This window comes from Bufo gargarizans, chromosome 5, assembly GCF_014858855.1.
Source record: "Bufo gargarizans isolate SCDJY-AF-19 chromosome 5, ASM1485885v1, whole genome shotgun sequence".
NCBI lineage: Eukaryota > Metazoa > Chordata > Amphibia > Anura > Bufonidae > Bufo > Bufo gargarizans.
In genome coordinates, this window is record NC_058084.1 from 306,553,012 (window position 1) to 306,572,343 (window position 19,332).

General features: G+C 42.1%; 1 protein-coding gene across 3 annotated transcripts in view; it reads right to left on the minus strand.

The window, feature by feature from the left end:
• PIGN (phosphatidylinositol glycan anchor biosynthesis class N) overlaps positions 1-19,332 on the minus strand; it is a 306,078-nt gene that overhangs the window by 48,153 nt on the left and 238,593 nt on the right. For all 3 annotated transcript variants that reach the window (XM_044295070.1, XM_044295067.1, XM_044295069.1), the window contains exons 21-24: positions 16,677-16,779; positions 13,316-13,418; positions 3,871-3,957; positions 1,281-1,336 (exon numbers count right to left, since the gene is read on the minus strand). In XM_044295070.1, the coding sequence (XP_044151005.1) occupies positions 1,281-1,336; positions 3,871-3,957; positions 13,316-13,418; positions 16,677-16,779 (349 nt within the window). The remainder of the gene's footprint in view (positions 1-1,280; positions 1,337-3,870; positions 3,958-13,315; positions 13,419-16,676; positions 16,780-19,332) is intronic.

Below are 19,332 nucleotides of genomic sequence, written 5' to 3' on the forward strand. Positions count from 1 at the left end.
ACTTCCATAAGGTCAAGTATTATTGCAGCACTCCATGAATGTGGGCTTTATGGCAGAGTGGTCAGAAGAGAAAACTCTCCTCAGTAAAAAAAAAAGTGCATGAAAATTCACCTGGAGTTTGCAAAACAAAATCACCTAAAGGACTGCCAGATCAAGAGAAACACGATTCTCTTTTTGGCTTCAATTCTAAGCATCATATCATGTCTGGAGGACACCAGGCATTGTTCATCACCTGCCCCAATATCATCCCTACAGTGAAGCATGGTGATAGCAGTATCATTCTAATGGGGGGGGGGGGGGGGGGATCAAAAGCTGGGGGAGGGAGACGGGTCAGGGTTGAGTACAGAGATATTCTTAATGAAAACCTAATCCAGAGTGCTGTGGACCCCAGACTGGGCCGAACGTTCCTTTTCCAACAAGACAATGACCCTAAGCACACCACCAAGACAATACAGGAATAGCCAAATTTGTGCATGACCTTAAGTGGCCTGGCCAGAGCCCTCAATTGAACATACAGATGTAGTAGAGTTAACTCTGAAAACTCTTCGCTCAAATTTCTTACCTCACTGTGATATCCTGTAACAGAAGCCAATAAAAAGCAATTAAAGGTGTCGGCTTAACACAACTAGTTTAGTTAACGCATCTTGTTAAGCATGTGTGTTTACTCTACCACATCTGTATATGGAGATAGCTGAAATGGCTGTCCACTAATGGTCCACATCCAGCCTGCCAGAGTTTGAGAGGATCTGCAGTAAAGTATGGAAGAAAATCTGAAAATCCAGGTGTGAAAACCAGGTGGCATCATTGCTGCCAAAGGTGATTCTACCAAGTACTGAGTGTCAATGCAATATTGCCGTTTTTCCTTTTCAATAAATCAGCAAAAATGTCTAAAATCCTGTTTTCGCTTTGTCATTGTGGACTATTGATTTCAGAATGATTTTTTTTTACCTTTAGCAAAAGGTTTCAAAATAACAAAATGTGTAAAAAAATGAAAGGGTCTAAAAACTTTCCGAATGCATTATACACTGAGAACATCAATATACTTAGGGAGGAACAGAAACTTGTCATTATAAACAGACAGCATAAACAAGTTGTGTATGAAGTATTGGCGACAGTCCAGTAATTATACTGTATAATACCAAGATAAAAGGGGACTACAGAACTCCCGCAGCTCTGGTAAAGGATGGATAGGCACATCTGCCTTATCTGCCACTAGTAATGGATTCTGAACAGTGGGCTTCATTCCACTTTACATTTTGCTTTATCTGTTTTTACATTACCTGTTAATTGACGCTATATTTCCAGTCCCAAAAAAAGCTGTGACTATAAAGAACACCTAACAGAACATTAAGGAAAATGGGAATTAGGCGGAGGCAGCTGACACGGCCAAATGTTTGCCTGTGTGATGACTAAGGAAGCTCTATTGTATTATCCCTCTGACACTATGATAAGCGTCCAAAGAGATGTCATTATTTCCTGGCCATCACTTCCCTCACCTCCGCAGCAGTGATAGAACATGGTTTATATCACGACTGACAATAACATCATTTATAGAAGGAAAATTACATATTAAAGCGATTGCGTGCGTGTTGTGTCTTTAATAGGGACATTTTTAAAGTTTATGGTAATTAAAAGTTTACTTTAAAGAAAATGATCTGAACAGATGAGACAGCGCGAACTCAGAAGATATTACACTATTACTTGAAACAGATTTCAATGCAACAAAAAAAGGTCATTTACATTTTACCGTCATGGTGGGAGTTATCGTTGGCTTTACCTGCAATCCATTTAGACTTGAAGTTAGTATGGGCAGGGCTCTCTCCCCCTGTCTCTGCTATGTCTGCTTGTCTCTGTGTATTGTATATTGCACTTCTGCATTAAAGGGGTTATCCCATCTTAGACAATGGGGGCATATCGCTAGGCTATGCCCCCATTGTCTGATAGGTGCAGGTCCCACCTCTGGGTTTCCCGGGGTCCGTCCACCACCAGGCGCACCTCCCCGCCTCTCCCATTGAAGTGAATAGGAGCGCACTGCACATGAGCGGCCACTGCGCTCATTCATTTCTATGGGGCCGACGGAAATAGCCAAGCCATTTCGGTGACTCCATAGAAATGAATGGAAGGCGGCTGCGCATGTGCAGTGCGCCCTCCACAACTTTCTCCGCTCCATTCTCCGTGTAGGTGCGGGTCGGACACCTATCAGACAATGGGGGCATATCCAAGCGATATGCCCCCATTGTCTAAGATAGGATAACCCCTTTAACATTCTCTTCCTATTTGTGTACATTGTACAGCACCACAGTAGTTGAAAGTGCTATATAATCTATAACAATACAGGAGATGCAAATAGACTTCTGCACAGTGTAGATTCTCAATGTATTGTAAGTCTACAATGTTGTATATAGATCAGCTATTAGAAACAAGGAAACACGTTCTTTGTCTTTAAACTAGCAATTAAAGGGGTTGTCCCATGAAAAATATTCACATTTTTTCAAACCAGCACCTGGATCTGAATACTTTTGTAATTGTGTGTAACTAAACATTTAGTATAGCCACTAGTTAATCAATACATTTATTTATATAGCGCCACCTGCTGTTTGTTAATTTTCTTATTTCTCTGTCCACCTCACTGAGATGGACGCACATGCTCAGTTCCATCTTTCAATGCCACCAACCATATCTTCTGTTAGAAGCTGTGGCAGTTAAAGGGAAAGAGCTGCAGCAAAACTGACTTGACTCCTGAACTGCCAACTTGATATAATTCCAGCAGAGCAATTTGAGCAATGAATGGGGGGGGGGGAGACTCTGAATCTCTGAGGTTCAGGTCTGGTTCCAGCTTGGTTAGAAAGAGACTGGCATGTACAAAGTTTTGTCTGCTTTTCATTTATTACATTAATAATGGCATAAACCCCTTTAAACTTGACTATAGGAATCAACATAAACAAGTATTCAACAAAACGTATATATTTTTTTGCTTTTATAAAGAATTAAAAAGACCTTAGTAAAAATGACTGCAGATTTATATATGTATAAGGCCTCATGCACACGACCGTTGTTGTGGTCCGCATCCGAGCCGCATTTTTTGCGGCTCAAGTGCGGACCCATTCACTTCCGTTGAACCGTTCAGTGGCCCCGCAAAAAATATATAGCATGTCCTATTCTTGGCCGTTTTGCGGACAAGAATAGGCATTTCTACAATGGGTCACCTGTTCCATTCCGCGGAAGGCACACAGGCAGCTTCCGTTTTTTGCGGACCGCAAAAAACTGCACGGTCGTGTGCATAAGGGCTAAGACTGATATATTCTATTACTAATGGGGGACGCCAAGAAACTGTAAAAGATGTATCCAATCACTCTCAAATTTTCAGAATTTTACTACAATGAAGTGGCAGTGTTGACATTATTGCTAAACAATCTAAATATTAATAGAAATGTAAATATAAAAACTCACTACATATTTTATGTACATATTTTACAAAGACATAATAATCAGGGGTGTACATAGATCTCATAGGGCTCCATAGCAAAACCTAGTATGCCCCCACCACCCCCCCCCCCCCAGGCCTCTTAACACTTGCATGGTCTGCCTTCACTGGGGGTGCACACATTAATGCAAACAAAAATGATCAAATCCAAACTAGCTCTTATATGGATTGTGCGGCAGTCTGTAGATATATGTGCCTGGCGTACAGCAACCTCCCATATCCCTAAGAAAACCTACTATGCCCTTCTCGACAAAGAGAGCCGCTGCTCTGACATAGTGGCCTTATACCGGACAGATGTACTTTATTACCTAAAACACAACGTTTTCCCCAACAATACATATTTCCAGTATAGATATTTGTCCACTAATAACTCATACAAAGGATACCAAAAAGAAAGCTCTTCGGATGTCATCCAAATTCAGTTGTCGAAACTGAGTTATATCAGCACTGCAGGAGAAGTCAATAAAGTTAAGCTGTGGAGAAAACAAGAGAAAATCAATGTGATGTGTCGTTCTAGTCACTTTTAATAAATAAAGGTATATGAGTTCTCCTCTCAGTAAACCATGAAATGGACATGCGTCAGTAATAAGCACCAAGGAAACGGATCTTTAATTTAGCAGTCTCAGGGGATGATGGAGGAACATGGTGAATCGTGTGAGAGATCCATCACACAAGTCAAAAGTTTATAGTCCCTCAGTCTTGTGAGCATAAAACAAGAATGAGAGCATGCATTCTAGATGTTACAATAATGTTTAATATCCTGTATAAGTAGCATGGAAGCAATAACAATAAGGACTGTAAGTCTCACTTATGTAAATGCTAACTAAACCAATAGTACACAATCATCTGAATGGAGACAACACTCAACTGTTTCCATAACTCCCAGAGAGTTGTACAGAGCAGCGGGAGTATATACCCAAGCACCGCCATCTACTGCACTTCTTCACTCAAACTGATCGTCAATGATTGGTAGGGTGAAGCCCCCTATGATCTTAAGTATCACCCATCATCCTGTCAATTAGCTATGCTTATAATCAGAGAACCTCCTCAACTGGCTTGACTTGATATTGGACCATAGCGTGAATCTCACAGATGACAAGGCATGAACAGCAAAGCCAAATGGTTTCCTTTACTTTACATTCATCTTTCTAACAAAAAAGTCAATGGGATACAGGTTGTACAAAAGATATGCAAAATTCATCAGTTGTCCAAGCCAATTATTATTATTATTTTTTTACAAAAAGCCAATATAGTAGTAATGCAAACTGATTTGAACCTGACCTCCATTCCCCAATGCTAAGGAATAGAGCAAACATCTGAGCAGGAAGGAAGAAACAAACAACTAAAGTTGTTCCTAAGTGCAGTAACAAGAAGGGTACAACAGGTGATAAAAAATGAATAACCAACCTCAGTGTTGGTGAAAAACATGAAAGTACAGAATGGAAAAAAGTAAGATGTGACATGGCCTTATGAGGGAAATTTATTAAGACTGGCATTTCACTTGGCAGTGTTAAGAAAACGCTTGAGTAGGAGCTCCAAATTTATTATGAGCTGCAGGCTTTTCAATAAATTTGGCGCATTTTCTGGCATGAATCTAAGAGCAAATTACACTAGCTTGAGCAGATTTAAGAAATAATAACCATGCCAGTTTCTGGCGTAAATTATGGCAAATCTATCGGGTTATAGGAGCCCGCATCCTCTCTTTTTAAGTCTCATCCACTTTTTCAAAAGGAAGAGTGATGTAAAACTAAAAACAAAGGTGACAATTTTGCACAACATCTCTGACTGTTGTACACCTGAAAACCGCTTTCCATCCTTTGATACAGTCCCGCATTAGTGTGCAATAATGGGGCTATACACCATATATAGCCTACTTCTGTATTTCCAAGTGGATCTACTGACGTTTTTTTTTTTAAGACAGTACAAGAAACTGTGCTAGAGTTCATTAGGTCAATGTCAAATTTTCATCAAATTCCAGCAGCCTCTGGGCTCCCTGCAAATGTTTAGAAATCTTCCCCCAAAAATGTTTCTGCAGCCATATAATAAATAGTGAACAAGAAGCAGGAGGCAGGGGGGAGATGCAGCTGCAGTCTACCTCCCCCGGTTTAATTGAAACTGCATGGTGTGAGATTAGTGGGAGAGCAGAATAAGGTAGACTTCTTAGGGTCCATTCACACGTCCGTATGTGTTTTTGCGGATCCGCAAAACACGGGCACCGGCAATGTGCGGTCCACATTTTGCGAACCGCACATTGCCGGCACTCTCATAGAAAATGCCTTTTCTTGTCCGCAATTGCGGACAAGAATAGGACATGTTCTATTTTTTTGCGGAACGGAAGTGCGGATCCGCAAATGCGGATGCGGACAGCACATTCCGGCCCCATTGAAAATGAATGGGTCCGCACCTGTTCCGCAAAATTGCAGAACGGGTGCGGACCCATTTTGCGGACGTGTGAATGGACCCTTACAGTATTTGTCTAGTGTAGCCTCCATTAAAGTAAGGGCAAACATTACACTCAGAAGACTCTGGCTACTCAGCAAGCAAGGAGAAGTAACATACATTCAAACTAATGGATAGAGGGATTACGATTCTTATTTGACAACATGCTTTAACTTTATATACACTTGATTTACATTGACTTTCATAAAAAGAAAATGCATTGAAAAGAGCAGTCGATATAAATTGCTACTAGGCTGAGATAAAAGTACATTGATTTTAGGAATAAGCAATCAACACTCTCTCTATTTTTTCCTTAGATGATATGCCGTACGGCCATGACTGTTGTGATGACTGCTAGACAGCTTAGAATAATTACATCAAAATTAGATTTTTTTAAAAGGAAAATATGGATGGCTAAAAATAAGTGCACATTTATAGCCTGTGTCTATTCAAGCTTTTGTTGCTCATACTACTTTCCTTGCCTATTGTAGCACACCTAGTATGCATATGGACTCTTACAGTCCATGTAGTGCTCCTCAGGGAAAAGGGTATGCAAATTTGTTCTCTATGATCCATCGCCTAGCCTGATGATGCCTAACCTCCGGCACTCCAGCTGTGGTGAAACTACGACTCCAAACATGCTCCATTCATTTCTATGGAGTTCTGAGAATGGCCAAGCAAGTGTGAATCTTGGGAGTTGTAGTTTTACCACAGCCGGAGGTTAGCCATCACAGACCTAGCCACACCAGTTCTCTGTTCTGCACTAATGAGTGGCAACCACCCTGAAACAGCTGTCTGCAGATGAGTGCCTGGTTTGGCTATAACTGTAAAGCTGGGTTCACATTACAGTTTAGTTTTCCATTCTTCTGATCCATCAGAAGAACATCAACATAAACAAAAAAAACACAATCCTTAAAATACAGGATTTTTCTTTTGTCTTTTGATGGATCAGAAGAACGGTGATGTGAACCCGGCCTTAGTTATATTGAAGGCCTTTTCTACAAGATCAGACATTGGCTTATAGAATAGCTGTCTTCCAACTGGTGGCAATAGAGTAGGGGTGGCCAACCTGTGGCTCTTGAGCCGCATGTGGCTCTTTGTTTCTTCAAGTGCAGCTCAAGCTGTGGAGCCGGGAAGCAGTCAGGCCCGCACACTCTCCACCCCATTCTCAGATCTCTATTCCTGATCAGGCACTGTTGCTACTTTGCAGCTCCAGTTCACTCTCCACTATGTCCTGATGCACACAGTGTGAGAACGTAGTACGTGGAGACATGCGTCATGACCTGACGTTGTGCTCATCGGGTCACAGTGGAGAGCGTGTCAGAACTGCAGAGTAGCAGGTGCCCGAGCAGGTGCCCAGTGCCTGATCAGGAGAGGGAAGAGATTTTTTAAAAATTATAGAACTGAGCATGTGGGTCTGATCTAAGCATGGGAGGTTCTGATCTGAGCATGGGGGGGTCCTGATTTGGGCAATGGGGTAATGATCTGAGCATGGGGGGTGGGGTTCCTGATCTGAGCAATGGGGGTCTGATCTGAGCAATGGGGTCTGATCTGAGCATGGGGGGTCTGATCTGAGCATGGGGGGTCATGATCTGAGAATAGGGGGGGGGGGCAGATCCGAGCATGGGGGGGGAGACTTGTTTGAGCATGGGTTGGTCAGGTCTGAGCATGGGGGTCAGATCTAAGAAGGGGGAGATCTGAGCATGGGGGGGGGAAATCTGATCATTGGGGGGGGGGGGGAGATCTGAGCACTGAGAGTCTGACACTGGGAGTCTGATCCGCCCATTGGGGGTCTTATTTTGGGGGTCTGATGAGGTTTGGGGATCTTATTTTAGGTCAGATCAGTATTGGGTATCTGATTTAGGAGTCTGGTCTGATGAAAAATATATTTTTTATTTTTTTCTCTGCTAATGAAAAATAAGAAAAATATATTTTTATCACACCTTAGATCAGATGAAAAAAAAATTCTCTTATTTTTCTTTGTTAAAACCTAGGTGCATCTTGTAGGGCTGAAAAATATGGCGACTCGTGTGTATAGCTTGTGGCTCATGGTAGTCATACATTTTTTATTTTTTTTGGCTCTTTGTGTCTGTTAGGTTGGCCACCCATGCACTAGAGCCACGGACTTTCTCCTTTTGGAAAGAGAACTAATTTGCATGCAGAGAAAAGAGAAACACAATTATGCATCTTTTATCTGCTGCCATTGTATGTATGAATGTCACATTACTATTCAAACCCTTTAAATGTTATTTGTTTTACATTTTGGGTGGTACAACAAGGTACCTGAAACCATTTACAACTATTTGTATATAACATTGGCAAGTGGCAAGGAACTGTCAGACCTTCCCATCAGATCGATCAGTGTAGGGAGCATCAATGTTACCCAAGAGCCCTGAACCAGGAAGCCCTGCCTAAATGTAGCCATATTTACATTTAAAGATGGTGTCGACTGTTACTATCTCTGATCTTTATTAGCCATGCTGGTGTAAAAATCCTAACGATCTAGAATAGTGATGTATTTTCTCGCATTGGCACTGGCCAATTATTGTTACATTTGCTTGGAAATTAGCAAAACCGTGACCAAAATTTCCAAGTGCAAGCGAACCTTGTCTCAGGAATGTTATGTGTTGGATCCTGCTATCAAGCTCCATTCTGAGAAAACTGTTGTTCAAAGGAGTTAGGCATGGAACACTAAGGGAGGTGTGACACTCAGTTTTTTGGGGCAGTTAATGATGCACTTTGTACTCCTTCCAGGATAGGAGGGGGGCGACTTACTAAATTAAATGCAATTTGCATAAATGTTTTGTCCTAGATTTAGGGCTCATGCACACAATAGGTCCATTCACACATCCGTATGTGTTTTGCGGATCCACAAAACACAGACACTGGCAATGTGCGTTCCGCATTTTGCAGATAGCACATTGCCGGCACTATAACAAAAAAATACCTAATCTTGTCCGCAATTGCGGACAAGAATAGAACATGTTGTATTTTTTTCGGGAACTGAATTGCGGACCCGGAAGTGCGGATCTGCATTTTCGATCCGGACAGCACATAGTGTGGCCCCATAGAAATGAATGGGTCCGCAATTTCGTTCCGGAAAATGCGGAACAGAATTGCGGATGTGTGAATGGAGCCTTACTCTGTGTTTTAGATGCTTTTTTTTACTTCATTAGACAATGTCTGTTCTAGCACAACTAAGGAAGGCGCATGGCTTACAAATGTGCCATTGCACAGAATATTGGCGTAAAGTAAGCCAACCAAGAGGTGGCATAAGAAAGAGAAAAGCCTCTAACATTTTTAGCAAGATACACCAAATTTATCACAGAGCATAAGCCACGATCCTGCCCCAATTTGCGACTTCTGCTCTTGTTTTTTTACATGTTGCAATCTTTTATGTATTTGTTCATTTCTAAAACTTTTCTTGGGGCTGCCATATTGGAGGAAAACACCTATGTCCTAAGTATAGAGAGTATAGCTGTGTCTGTACGCTCTACGGAAGCTGAAACAAATAGAAGTCAACAGACATAAAGGTCATAAATTATTACAGTCTCTGGGAAATGGTGTAGTAAAAAACCAGTACAGGAGATGCAAACAGACCCTTAACTGGGTGTACAGTGTATCGTGTTACTACCCTGCCTTGTCTAGATTTCTAGTAAAATTACTGTATTACATTGCCCAATTTTCGTCATGTTCCCACATGGGAAGCCAGTTCTAATGATTACATGCCTAAGATTTTATAAAATTGAGTAAGTACAATAAACAGTGGTGGTTGCCGTACTTCACTATTCTTTGCTCCTTTTCTGGTCGAATACAGGATATAGGAGCAGAGTTCGGTTTGAAGTCCACACCTAGCAAACCAGTGATTGACCAGGTCAGGAAACTTTCCATGTATTTTGGACTGGCTGGATCGGATTCTGTTGATTGAGAGCAGTGCGATTTTTCCCACGGACCCTCTAGTTGCAGCTGCAGGCAGCCAGAATGGCGGATGACGTGAGGGAAGAAAAGGATTAGGTACTTTTAATTTCAAAACCCAAACCCTTTGTTCTCTCAGGAGATAAGCCACCACTATGGGTGTACTGGCAGCAGCTTTTTCCTCTAGCCCCATTGAAAACATACAAGCTCAGAATGAACCAAGAGTATATGTATGGGGGAGTCCGGAGAAATAGATGTCAGCCAAACGAGTGTTTAGTTGACAATCGTTGAAGCTGTATGGGCACCTTAATTTTTTAAACCTTCTAGGCAGTCAACATTTGATATTTATAAGGCATATTCTCATGGGTGTACCTAGCCTTTCCGCTGCCTGCCATCTGTCCCCTAAAATCTGAATCCAACCCCTCCCCCCAGTCCTACTATTAAAACCATATGTGGATGGAAATTACATACAGAGATACAAAACAAGGGCGCCCTGGCCATAGTCCCCCAAAAGGAAATTTCCCAGTGTGGCGATGCCCAGGGGGGCACCAGAGCCCTCCTCACTGCTGCCAGCTCGGTACATAACGATTGGATACTCTCAGCATTAATTAATGCTATAAGAACATCAGGCACCTGGTCAGCGGTCGCAACGGCCCTCCTGAATTCAACTATCGCCATCTTTTTTTACTGCACTGGGGTATTGCTGCCCCACCTACAGTACTTGTGTTGGCCCAGCTTTGAACCCGCCTACAACACAGCACCACTTTTATTTATTTTTTCAAGTCCACTTTAAGTTTCCAGACCACCCATGCAGGAGAATACAGCACTATATACCTATTACCATCCAATAATGTCTCTTCTGTAGAGATTCTCTTTCCTCCTCTTTTACATTCAAAGATCAGACCACCTTGATGATTTCTTTCAGCCTTATATCATCTATGCAGAGTTTGCCACACAGACATTTTAAGATCCTCACTCTTCCATCATCCGGTGTCCCAACGTTGCTATCCTGCTTCTACCCCCAATACTGTCTCTGCTGTCCTCCCCAATGCCCCCAAATACTATATTGCAAAAATAACAGCACCATACAGATAGCTCCCGGCATACTCCCACACTGCCCTCAATTGTCACCCACAGTACCCCAATAGTAAAAATGCTCCCCAAGCGTGACCCCCCTTTAGTAGTAGTAATGCCCTCCATATTGTGTGCGGTAATAATAACGCCCCCACAGTACCCTCAGTATTAACAATGCCCCCATAGGGCCCCTAGTAAAAATAAGCTCCTACTATAGTGCCCCAGCGGTAACAAGGCCTCTCTATGAGGCACCCCCCCCTTAAGAGCCCCCAGCAGTAGTAAGGCAAATCTATAAGGCACCCCCTATAGAGCTCATAATAGTAATAAGGCCCCCTATTGTGTCACCAAAAATACCTCCATAGTAGTTCCAGGAATTTATAAAGCCCCCTGTAGTAGACCCAGTATTTATAAAGCCCTGCTGCAGTCATGCCTGTAGATATAATGACCCGCCGTAGTGCCCTCTGTATTATAATGGCCCCTGTAAAGCCCATATGTATAATACTCCCTGTTGTTCCTCTGTATTATAATATCCCCTGTAGTTCTCCGGCGTGCATTATAATGCCCTCTGTATTATAATGCCCCCTGTAGTCCCCCCTGTATAATACTGTATTATAAAGCCCCACGTAGTGCCCATCTGTTACGGCATAAAAAGTAGAAAGGTCCATAGTCCGTAGTACCCATGTGTTATTATGCCCCCTGTAGTGTTAGTATTTATAATCCTCCCCCCTACCATAATGCAATGATGACCTATCCTTAGAATAGGTCATTAATATAAAAACCTCCTTTAGTCAATAGCACAGTTTGTACATGATGGATACCAGTATTTCTGTCCTTTATTCTGCATGACCTGTATTTGGAACTTTTTAGCAGTTTTCTCCTCTATAAGCTGAATATAAGCTGAATATCTAGTTTGACATTTTCCCAGTCCTGGTGGGTGGACACTAGATGCCATCCACTGCACACAAAGAGTAGAGGAGAATGTGCTTCTTAACCTTCTCTTACTCACTCAGAAGCGGCCCCAGGATCATGGATGACATTACAGACAAGTGCTGACCTGTATGGATGTGAACAAAACAATTGGGCTGAGACAGAAACGTGCTATTTAGCTGCAGCAGTTTCTTTGGTGTCTCTGGTGGAGTCCTATCTCACTCAGCTATTGCTCACTCCTCTCTCCTTCCCAATTCATAGGCATGTAAGGGATGATCAATCACAACATTACTAAAATCAATTTTTACTAGTGTCAAAAATAGACATAGAAGTTATATTTACTTTATCCTAGACAGCATAAAAATTACCAGTGTGAACCAGGCCCGACCATTATTGCCAATATACAGAGCAATAACCCAGAGGTATGATATTTGTTGCACACAAATATTTCTGTGTAACTAATATCATACTTGTGGGTTATTGCTCTGTATATTGGCAATAATCGTGGGACCTGGTGCTGCTGGAAGATGCACCAAATTTTTTTTTTTTTTAACAAATCTTTATTTATCACGACAAGCATGGTAAAAAAGACAAGAACATTATGCGGGCACAAGCCCAACAATCGAGGAGGCATATACAGTACATTGATGTAAGTATAGTATAGGTACAGTAGCGAAATTGAACAAGCAGTAAGGAAAATGATAGGCGTTAGGCAGACCTGACTTGAATAGTAAGTGTGATCTATAAAAAGGGTCAAGTTCCCGCGAGGGCATGACCAACTCTGCCAGCAAGACAGGAGAAGAGCAGGCTAAAGCAGCAAAATATTAGGCAAATGCTGAGTAAGACATAGTTCCTAACAAATTAAGCAAACGTGGCATCCAATATAGGATGAACGGCACAAATAGGTGGTTACTGAAGAGGAGATGTGCTTGCAGAGTCCCTTATAGGGAGGCACATGCTCCTCGATTCTGTCTCCAACCAGTTCAACCACGGTCAATGCACCTAATTTATGATGAGGCACATGCATTATCATAAATTAAGGACAGCCTCCGGCAATCCATGCGCCAGGATGAAATCTATGGCAACTCAGTCTTCATTTGCGCCAGAAAACTGCACAAGGGAAGAGTGACGATTGGGGGTCAAAGGGAGCCCCGTTCGTCTGACCAATTGCTCAGATGCCACGGTCACTATTGACCAATCCTCCGATCCTGGTCCCTGTGGGTGAGTGTCAGCAGTATAGATCTGGAATCTGCAGTGTATGGAGAGGGCTCAGCTCCTAAACTGCTCTATACACTCCCTGTGAGAATTTGATATGCAGTTACATAACATGTCACCAAGCATGACCCAACAGAGAATTATTTATAAAATGCCCTGTCACTTAGGAGGCCAATATTTGTTTTATGCTTACTATTCCCGACTAGTGTCACGGGAGAATACATTAGAACAATATAAATGATTATTATACAGAATTCTTACCTTTTGCTTGAATGAAAGCCCTTGATTTACTAGAGTTTCCTGCTCTATAAATATCCACACAAACATTAAACATGACAGCGCCACAGGGAAAAAGGCTTCATACCTATGTTAAAAGAGAAGGTACAAAGGCTAGAATGATTGTGAACAACAATGCAAGACTCAAACCGGGAAACATTCCTGATGCCGTAAGTCTTTTTGTAAATGGGATCATAAACCTGCACACAGCACACAAATCAGCACCATGAAGAATGAACAAAATGCTCTTGTACTGAATTAAAAGGACATGCATTATGTTCAGCAATCGTTTTCTGGGATTGCAGCGCGGAACTAGGACCGAGTGTCGACTGACTCGGTAGACTTCAGTCTGGCCTAAATCAAATGACCAGCAAATACAGTACTCCAGAGACCACCAACCCTTACAGCTGACATGTATAAGTGCCAGTCTGTATTAACCAGGCAATGTTCCCACAGGTAAAATCCGGGTCAACAAACCCAGTGGCAGATCAGCAGGCTGAGCTGACTTTAGAACAGAGAGGGTTTTGGTGGCGGAAAAGCCACCAAAAAGTGCCAAATACCCATAGCCCCTCCAATTGACTTCAACTGGGAACCCAGTTAATATGCGCTTGAAAAAAGCATATTTGAAAACTGCTGTGTAAAAAAGTGTGAGCATGTACTTATAGTTTGTCTGACTGAAGCCAATAAGAAACTGTGCATGACATTCACGTGGTGGAATCCGCAGCGGATGTAAGTCATGTGAACATAGCCTCTTAAGATCAATGAATGGAAAATACCGGTAGATGTCATTGTATGCATAAGAGCAGTGAAAAGAAGTGAATGATGAGGATCATAACATGTGAGGGGTGAAACTGAAGGAAACACACAATTGCTGCATGATCTTTACTGGGGATCCCCTTTATTTCCCCAAAAGATTCACTTTTGTCCATTGGCTGTGTCTGGAATCGCAGCAATTAGTTACCTGACCCGAAAGACAGGGCAATGATTCGGGAGCAAATGGTTCACTACTGATCATGAAAAACTGTGCCGCTGTTTCTGGATAAAACGCAGGAGTTTTTATTTTTTTTTATACAACTCCTTTAATGTCTAGGCCACACAGAGACTCTGAATCAAGGCAGTTTTAATGGCAAGAATCATGTAACAGTTGCAGGCCATTGGAATAAACTGAGGTGCAAGTGCAAGTTTAATAAGACTTTTATGCAGCAGTGGGTGACAGATCTATCATTAAAGGGGTATTCTCATCTGAGACAATGGGGGCATATCGCCTATCTCCAAACTGGAGCCCTGAAAGTGGTGGGGGGCGCATTGCGCATGCACAGCCGCCCTCCCTTCATTTCTATGGGGGCACTGAAATTAGCTGGCTCGGCTATTTACATCGGGCCTATAGAAGTGAATGGGAGCAGTAACTGGTCATGCGTGGTGTGCTCCATCTCACTTCTATGGGGAGAGTGCTTGGAGGTGGCCCGAACCGGGGTCCTCCAGCCAACACTTTGGCCCGCTACGTTCTCGATATAGATGCGGGTCCCAGCGGTGGGACCCGCACCTATTAGACAATGGGGGGATATCCTAGTGATATGCCCCCATTGTCTCAGACGAGACAACCCCTTTAAGGCATATCTGTCACCTCTCCTGGCATGCTAGTAAATACTTCCCATTAAAATAACAATTTTGGAGCATTTTTTCTTAGAACTTTGCGCTGTGCAGCTCTTCTGTTACTACTCTTTGAATTAAATCTATGAAAAAAATGACAACTGGGCTACATTTATTCTTATATTCTTTAGAAGGAATAACAGAGGGACAAGAAGTTCTAGAACGGTTACATTATGAGGAATGCAATTATTTACTACGACAAACATGTCTGGCGAACTTACAGGCCCTCTTTAAAGGACTTGTGCGCTGCAATGATATTGAGTACCTATTTTCAGGATAGGTCCTCAATATCAGATCAGTCGGGGTCCGACTCCCGGTACCTCTGCCGATCATCTTTTTGAAGGGGTTGCGGCAATCGTGCAATTAATTCTGGTGACAGAAACCCTTTAAAGGGAGTCTGTCACCACATTTGAGCATATTAGACTGATCAAATAGCGTTATATGTGCCACAGAGAACTTAAAAACGGTACCTTTGATGTATCTAATGGAGTTTTCTTTCAGCCAAAAATGAACTTTGTAAGATTCTGTAAATGCGCCCTCTCAAGTGCCCAGGGCGGCGTCTCAATCATCCGAGCCCCAGGCAGCACCTCCTCAACAGCTCATAACACCGCCCTCCGTGTGCCTCTGCCCGCCCGTTTACTCTCCTCCTCTCTCCTTTTCCACTGCGCCCTCTACGAATTTGACCGCGCACCCGAAGTGGAAAAGGAGAGAGGAGGAGAGTAAACAAGCGGGCAGAGGCACACGGAGGGCGGGGTTATGAGCCGTTGAGGAGGTGCTGCCTGGGGCTCGGACGATTGAGACGCCGCCCTGGGCACTTGAGAGGGCGCATTTACAGAATCTACAAAGTTCATTTTTGGCTGAAAGAAAACTCCATTAGATACAACAAAGGTACCGTTTTTAAGTTCTCGGTGGCACATATAACGCTATTTGATCAGTCTAATATGCTCAAATGTGGTGAGAGACTCCCTTTAACTGGGTGAGAGGCCTAAGTCAGGATTTGGGGGGTACTATCTCTCCTCATTGAGAGATGGCATTAGAGGCGGAGCTTAAGAGCTAATTTGCATCCCTTTCTTCCCAGAATTCCAGAGGAGCATGTAAGGCCTACAAGTCTCCTCACGCCAATTAAGGCGCGCTCTCCCCAAGGAGAGATAGTAACTAATAAATCCTGACTTTGCCCCTCAGCAGTGCAGAGCAGTGAGTACTGGCTTAACGGGGCGAGAGGCCTAGCATCCTGAAACAGCTGTCTGCAGATGAGGCGCTTGCTCATTTAATATCCGAGTCATGTCTCAAGGTCTATTTAAAGGGTCGAGCATTGACTTATAGGATAGCTGCCTTACATCTGGTGGCATCAGAGGCGGAGCTTGTTAAGAGCTCATTTGCATCCCTCTCTTCCCAAAAGACCTTAATGAATAGGGTCAAGGGAGTAGGCCGTTGCCAGACACCAATGGTGGTGGCTTATCTCCACTCAAAACCAAAATAAAAAAAAGTTCACAATTTTGATATCCAATAGGTAAATAAATGTCTGACAATCACAATGTACACGCTACAATTAGGAGGGCATAGGACACCATACACAGTTAGGAAAACTTACAATGAATGACACAACTGTTTCTGAGCTCACATACTGAGTTAGAGTCTAAAATTGGCAGTATGGCTCAAAACAAATGAAACATTCCAACAATGAAAAACACATTACCCTGTACTAAGCAGCAGGTAGGAGGACATGAAAGAGAGGAAAAGGCTCAGGAGCCGCTGGAACAGGAACGTGGCACTAAGTAATGGCACAACTAAGGAAAGAGCTGAAAACAAAAAGAGAGAGAGAGCCGTGTTATTAGAGCACATGACATTTCATTACATCATCTCTGCCAAACATTAGGCAGATCGGCAATTACACAAAAAGCAGGCCATAAATCTCCCTCCTTATTTACTTCTGCTTCACCCGAGCCAAGTGGACTGACTTGATGGAAAACATATGGGAAATCAGATAAATGCTGTAAAATTCTTGCATACCTTTCTCAGAAAGAAGACAGAGCTGTCTCATTCAATAACAGTTCCCTAACAGCAAGAGGCATACCACATTTGGCTTAACGTGATTACACCATGTTTCTGCTCGCTAATTGCTTTTTACCGTCAGCAATAAGGAGCGAAACCCGGCTTGTTGAGTGGCAGAAGAAGAATAGACTTACGCTATGTTATTTTTGGAAAATGCACTGTAAAATGCAGCATGATTTAGAAGAGACATCACAGCTTCAGTGTTCTTTGTGCCGAGAGGTTTTCTAAAAAAGGATTCAGCAGGCACAGACTACCACCCCTACAACATAGCCTTTATATTTATATTATATATCATTAAAATAACCCCAAATAACTAGTGATAACATAAGAAAACAATGAAAGAAAATAATAATAAATATTGATTTAAATGAGTCAATCCTATTGGGGCAGCCATTTCGTTCTTAGGCAGGGCATTATAGAGTTAGGGCCAGTTTGAGGGTCAGAGCCCATAGGATATTATATTTGGCCCGCACCTTCCTATCCGTTTCCCTAAGTGCAGAGGTGTGACTCATTTAAATCAATATTTATTATTATTTTCTTTCATTGTTTTCTTTATGTTATCACTAGGGTTGTTAAAGCTTTCTGTCTTCCCTTTAGGTATAAACAGAAGACGGAGGGGCGGTCCTTCACACTCCATGTCTGCATTAGGCTTCAGAGTGAGGAGGCGTGTCTCTCAGTAATCTAATCTGATTGGCTAGCAGGAAGCTGCAGGCTACAGCAGGTATGTATGTGAAGAGAGGGTAAGCAGTTTTGGCCTCAGAGAACTGGCAAAGGAGCCATCTTGAGAAGATCTTCATATTGTAGTATTCGAAACAGCTGTAACTAAGGGAAAAGCTCAAGGAAAACAGCGGTAAGTGAAGAAACTAAAGAGTGCTTTATGCATAATGCTGCAGCAGCAATAACATGCTAAAAATTTTTGAATGAAAACATGACAGCTACTCTTTAAAGGCGTTGTCTGGTTTGGAAATCTCACCAGCCAATCCTGGGTTGTTTCCCTACACAGCTTATTTTGTAGGGTAGTTGATGCGTTAATTTTTAAGCACTACAGGTCATCCACAAAAATCAATGATCATGGATTATTTTTCATTTGTTCCTAGAGGCGGAAGTGCTTGACTAAATTCTTTCTAATCCCTAGAGGTCTAAGGTGGGTATGCCCCCTTTATTAGCCCAATATATAAGAGCTTGTCTAAACTAGACAACCCCTGGGTTGTTGTTATCACATTAACATCTGTTTGTAGCTGACATACACATGTCCTATGCTGAATCTCAAATTAAAATAAACATTTTTCATATTGCAGTCCTTTCCTCAATATGTTAGAAAAATACAAAATAGAAGTAATAGTTTTTGGAAATATCACAAAAAAAAATAATATAAAGTGGATATGAGCTTCTTACTCCTGTATTATAATATTAGCATGTATGATATATCAGTTTCGTAAAACGGTGACATACAGTACAGTATACTCATTTACGATGTGCTGCTCAAATAAAGCAGAAGTAGCATTAAAGTTTCAAAAACATATGAAATTACAGCTATTGACTGTCTGAGAGATCATGTGATATAACAAGTCATGCCAAGGAAACAGAAAAGGTTTTCTTTTCAGCACCACTTATTCATAATTGGAGGTGGTTTAGTGGTTTAAAGGGGTTGTCACACAAAAAAATATTCTACAGTTTTCAAACCAGCACCTGGATCTGAATTTAGTATAGCCACATAGTTATTCAATAAAATGTATCTGTATAGCGCCAACTGCCGTTTCTTAATTTTTCTTATTTCTTTGACCGCACATGCTCAGTTTCATCCTTCAACTGCCTCTTGTGCTGTGATTGGGAGAGAGGTGCAGCAGAATGGACACGCCCCTTAAACTGCAACAGAAATGACACTCCCCTTAAGCTTTCAGCCTGATATCAATCTAGCAGAGCAATGAATGGGGAGATCTCTGGATCCTTGTGAGGTACAGGGCTGGTTCTGGCTTTGTTAGAAAGAGATTATCATGTACTATATGACGTTTGGTTTTAATTTGTTACACTAGTCATGGGCTATCCCCTTTAATTGCACCTACTCAGTAACTCTGCTACAGTATACTTCTGTTATCCGTACTTAATAGGTCATAGCATACAAAAATATATTGTGCCAGCATAACTTAAATGGGATATGCCACGATTGATGTAAAAAATTAAAATCAGACATCATATAGTACATGACAATCTTTTTCTAATAAAGCTAGAACCAGCCCGGTACCTCACATAGATCCAGAGTTCTCAACAATCATTTCTCCATTTGCTCTGCTAAATTCTCT